Source organism: Belonocnema kinseyi, chromosome 5, assembly GCF_010883055.1.
Source record: "Belonocnema kinseyi isolate 2016_QV_RU_SX_M_011 chromosome 5, B_treatae_v1, whole genome shotgun sequence".
Classification (NCBI taxonomy): domain Eukaryota; kingdom Metazoa; phylum Arthropoda; class Insecta; order Hymenoptera; family Cynipidae; genus Belonocnema; species Belonocnema kinseyi.
In genome coordinates this window covers 81,565,299-81,570,833 of record NC_046661.1, presented here as the reverse complement: position 1 = coordinate 81,570,833, position 5,535 = coordinate 81,565,299, and the positions used below count along the sequence as shown (strand labels likewise).

The window sequence follows — 5,535 nt, the reverse complement described above, 5'->3', positions numbered from 1 at the left end:
AGATTTCATTTCAATCTTAAAGAGAAAATGTGAATAGACCCTTAACTCATTATTCGTTCCGAGCTGATTATCGCTTATGAATGTTTGAATAGTAGTTCTTTTAATTTAGACCAAATAATTTTTACTTCAATCTCTCAAAAGAAATTTGCTTTATTTAAAGTTTGCATAAAGGATGTTTTAACAATAGTTTCTGTAATTTAATTTGGATACACTCACTTTTTACTAAATTTTTCTAAATGGTTTGATTTTAATAAATGATGGCCTATTTGTTCTGGAAAGCATTTACCACAACTGTAATGTTTCCAATTTAGCAATTAAGTTAATAATATTAAAATACAGTTATTTGCTTAAAAAACTATTTTAGCAATATCAACATTTCTCCGAAAAAATAAGTCATCATACATTAGAATTCAACCATATAAAAAAATTATGCGATAGTAAGATAAAATGCGATAGAAAAAACATTGTTAAAATAAATGTTTTTTGTACATTTAAAAAGTTTTATATTTAAATTTGAGCATTTAATATTGCATACGTTTCACATAAAACTAGGTTATTCGAAACATAAAACATTCTTTTAAATTTAGGCTGTAAAAATTGAGCAATTTAAAACATGGGTAAATAAAAATTCGTTTGTTTTTTACAAATTGAGCAATTCAGGTTGACGTAATTTTGTCAGGAAGGTTAGGTTCGGTAGAATACAAGCGTATCACTGTCTTTGTCTTCTACGCCTGGAAGACAAAAGCAGAGGATACGTTCGTGGTTTATTTCCTACTAACCTTCCTGACAAAATTACGTCAACTTGGATTGCTCAATATTTGTACGTCTAACGGAAAAGGGAGGAAAGGGACCCAATTGTCGCCATGGAGTTACGTTACGTGTAGGGACATCTAGTCCGATAAATTCCCCACATTTTAGGCCCATAATGAACCCTTTAGGTGGAAAAATGAGAGACCAGAGTACTTCTGAATTTGGAACTTCAATATAATGCAATCTACAGTGAATAATCATTAATTAAGAGCACAAATAAAAGAAAAATAATAACTTTAATTTAAATTTATTAAGACATAGTGTCTTAACTGTTAATTACAACAACAAAATATTTTACATATGCTAGTATTTTTAATTAATGATTATCAACTGTACGTTGCATTATCCACTGTAGGAATGTTTCCCCCGCATATAATATTCGTTTCAAATAATTAAAAATCATACGTGATGAGAAAAATTAAATTTTAACAAAAATTTTAGAAAGGCTGTTAAAAATGAGGTAATTACAAAAATTGATATGTATTATTGTTTATAAAATTAGTTAACTGGATTCACATCAAATTACTTGATATGATTTCCTTCCTTAATACATTCTTTTAATGCCAAAACTATTATTTTTTAAGAATAAACTTTAATTATAACAAAAGGTTCTTGTAACTTATTGAAGAAACAATTTGTTTCCAGCTCTCTAAAATTTTCAATGATTGATATAAATGAAAATATAAATTTAATTTTAATCTGGAAGTTAAAATTGGCAAATTTTACGTATTGTTCATATGAACGATTCGCTACGAAAAGAATAAAGTGTGTGATAGAAATACGATAATCAATATAAATTTTATATTAAAATAACAAATTTTTACATATTTGTTAATAATAATACAAAATTGTTTTTAAAAAATAGCATAAATAATAAATGATGATATGATTTGCTTTGCTGTACTACTGCCAACTATCGCCTCGAAAACCCGACAACGATATACGCGAATCAATGTATTATAATTAAAATAGTTCCGGTTAAAGAAGCCACAACATTAATTAAATTAGAAAACTGTCATCAACCCAATGTCATCAACAAATTTTTATTTTACAAATTTTATTTATTTACCCAAATCATTATTTCTCTACCTTCTCGTCTCTTCGGGTTTCAAACTAGAACTAATCTCCCACTTTGCCCATTTACCAACGATCTAATTAATTTTTTGGGGCAAAATAAAATCCAATTTCTACTAGAAGAATTCATTGACTATCTCTCAGTATCAAAATTGTATGCAAAATCTTGTTTTTAACTACTTTTTTAACAATTTTCCTTAATGGTTACCTACATTAGGTTAAAGTATAGTTCCAAAGAAACGATATTTCCATAGTCTTAATATTAACTTATCTTGCTAATTTTTTTGCTAAAATGCGTAAAAAATATCTCTTTATTGAAATCTATATAATTTATTAGATGACAATGGTCCTAATATTGCTGAAATCACCTAAAATGTGTGAAAGCGGTTACGCTCGCCCAATGAATTCGAGCAAGAAAGAACGCAAGAGCGAGGCGGTCTTTCTACACCGTCCGCGCTCAGTTAAGGGATTCGATGTTTGCGGACCAAAAAATATTATTCTGGTCTATCAGACGCATCGAAGTAATTCGAGTAGATACCCAGTGCTTTTTCTTTGATATCAAGGAAATTCTTCATTCATTCAAAAATGACTGACAAAGTTGAATCTGTTACTGCTGCGGTTGCGACCCCGAAGAAGGCTGCCGCACCCAAGGTGAAGAAGCCCAAGAGCAAGCCAACTCATCCACCAACTGCTGACATGGTGAATGCCGCCATCAAGGAACTCAAGGAAAGAAATGGATCGTCTCTTCAGGCCATCAAGAAATACGTTGCTGCAACTTATAAACTTGATGCTGACAAGTTGGCTCCTTTCATCAAGAAGTACTTGAAGAGTGCCGTCGCCAGTGGTAAATTGGTGCAGCCCAAAGGAAAAGGTGCTTCAGGATCTTTCAAACTCGCAGTGAAAGACAGCAAACCCAAAGTTGCCAAGTCTGCTGCTTCAAAGGTTACCAAGAAACCAGCAGCCAAAGTTGCTAAAAAGCCAGCTTCCGCGAAGAAGGCTGCCCCGAAAGCAAAGAAAGCTGTTGCTGAAAAGAAAAAGACTGCTACTAAGGTTGCTGCCAAGCCACCCAAGGCAAAGTCAACCACCACCAAGCCTAAGGCTGCCAAGCCTGCTCCCAAAAAAGCAGCAAAGGCCGCTTCTACAGTAAAGAAAGCTGCTCCCAAGGCGAAAAAGCCAGCAGCAAAGAAGGTCGCAAAGAAGTAAAGAGAATGTTCCTTTGACATTTCGAAGTGCTGCCCCTATTCAAGAACAAACGGCCCTTTTCAGGGCCACCAAATATTTTTGACGTTGGTTTCTTTCTTTGTTCTCTTTATACATGCTTACGGAATTACTTTCTTTGTAACTTATGATTTTCCGTTGTCCCTTTCTATTGCCCTAATTTTTTTCTTAGTTCAATTAAAATTCTTTTAAAATAAATGGTAATATTGTCATTGAGCCAATTCCGTTTGAGGAACTTATATTTATAAGTGGGAATTAAATTAGAATCTTATTCACTCCTAAATTATAAATATAATATGTAAGCTTAATTCCATTGATTTTTTGCGCATTTAAAATATATTTTTCAGTTTTATATTATGTCCTAAATTTACTTCAATTCTACTGAAATTAGTGCGTTTATTCCCTAAAACGTTTTTATTTAAAAGTTCTAGAAAATGCCTTAGATGTTTTAAAAAATGCCTATAAAGTCCAAAAAATCTCTTTCAATTATTGACGTCTATTTAAAATTTATTGGAATCTTTAAAAAACCCTGAAATATTTCAAAAGAATTTAGAATTAATTAATTTAATTTGTATTATTGATCGAAAATTCTGTAGAATTAGTTTAATTTACCTTCCATTTGGTAAATTTTTAATTCACTCAATTCTGTTCATGTAATGGAATTTTTGTAGTTTTTTTTTTAAATTAATTAATTTTAATTAATTTGACTGAAATCAGTGGAATATGCTGGATTTTTTTCATCAACTTTATCAAATTCTTCTCATTTCCTTAAAATAATTCAAATTTTATTTCATTCGTTGAGTCCAATTTTTTTGTTTCTTTCAACTTACGTTCTCTTTGAATTCACCCTTAATTCTGTTTATTCCCATCTTGTTAAATTCAATGGATATTTAAAAAAAAAATTTACCCATAGTTCTTATTAATTTATCATGAATTCCTTACTTTTAACTCTTGATGAAATCTTTTGAATTCTCTTCAATTCTAATAATTGCATTTAATCAAATTGAGAGAAAAAAGTTGTTTTCAATGCACCCTGAAGTCACTCTTGAATTCTTATAAATTTATGCTTATTTTAATAAACGCAATTTAATATATTGGTTACATAATTTGCCTGTTTTAAGTTTATGTTTTTTTTAATGTACTTCCAAAAATATTTTTTCATTTCACTTGAATATTTTGTTTAATTCAAATGTAATTTAAAAAAAAAATCTTCAAATTCTTCTCGTTGCCCTTAAATTCCTCTAAATTCATTGTAATTTTAGTTAATTTGATTTATTTATTTTTTTGAGCTTATCCTGAATTATTTAAAATTCACATGGAATTGTTATATATTTCATAACTTACGATTTTTAAAAATTTTTTGACTGCCTTTTATATGCTTTTATGAAAAACGTTTAAATTCACACACAAAAAAAAAACATTAATTTTAACCACGTTTTTTGCAATTCAATTTTTTCTGACCATCGCTTCTTACCAATTTTTGAAAAAAGATGGCATTTTAATAAATAATGGCTTATCTTTCCCGGGAAAGCCTTCTCTACAACTCTACTGTTTCCAATTTTGACGGTAAATTTTCCAATGGCTTTTTCTATGGCTCTGAAGTGTCAGAACAATTTTTTAAAAAGAAAATGTGTTTTAAACAAATAATTATACTTTAAGATTATTTAACTATTTTTAAAATTGGAAAAATTAGAGTTGTAGATAATGTCTTCCCTTAAAAAATAAGCCTTCATTTATTAAAATGCAATTACTTTTCAAAAATTGGTAAGAAGCGACGGTCAGAAAAAATTAAATTGCAAAAGCATGGTTAAAATTAATTTTTTTTGCTGTGAATTTTAATATGTTTTATAACAAAATAAGGTTTTTATTTGAAATGACATCAGTTATAATATTTTGATTCTTAAAATCATAGAAAAACTATTTTCTTTAGATATCTGACTTGGCACGAGATAATTAAGGTAGTTGTCGTGCCAAAAGTCACATATCTAAAATATCTCGTTAGCTTAAGGTAAATGAGAAGAATTCGATGAAATTCATAAAAATTGAAGGTTATTTAAAAACAAACATTTAAATAAAGCGAAAATAATTTTAAAATACGAAATAACTTAATAGAATTCAGTAACTTTGAAACGAGCTTAGAAGAATGCAAGGGAATTAAAAAGAATTTGATAAAATGCCTAAGAATTCAAGGTGAGGTTAAAAAACATCAGGATTAATTAAATAAAAAAAATTTAATGAAAAAAATCCATTTATTTCATTAAAATTTGAATGAACTTAGAAGAATTTCAGAAAAACGTAAATTATGCGATGAAATACATTAAAAAAATCCAACTTAACCCAGAAAAAATTAAATGAATTTAAAAAAATTAAAAAACATGGACAAATTATTGATTGCATTGAGTTTGTTTGAAGTGAGCTTATAGAAAAATTAAG

The 5,535-nt window shown here is 28.8% G+C and overlaps 1 protein-coding gene across 1 annotated transcript; it reads left to right on the top strand.

Annotated features, from left to right (window-relative positions):
- Positions 1-2,401: 2,401 nt before the first annotated feature.
- On the top strand, positions 2,402-3,155 carry LOC117172733 (histone H1-like). Its single transcript, XM_033360903.1, has one exon. It carries the CDS (start codon positions 2,470-2,472, stop codon positions 3,085-3,087), a length of 618 nt encoding a protein of 205 aa, XP_033216794.1. The 5' UTR covers positions 2,402-2,469; the 3' UTR covers positions 3,088-3,155.
- Positions 3,156-5,535: the final 2,380 nt, after the last annotated feature.

Excerpts from the sequence above, each read along its gene's own strand:
- LOC117172733 (XM_033360903.1), top strand. The coding sequence starts at position 2,470 with ATGACTGACAAAGTTGAATCTGTTACTGCTGCGGTTGCGACCCCGAAG.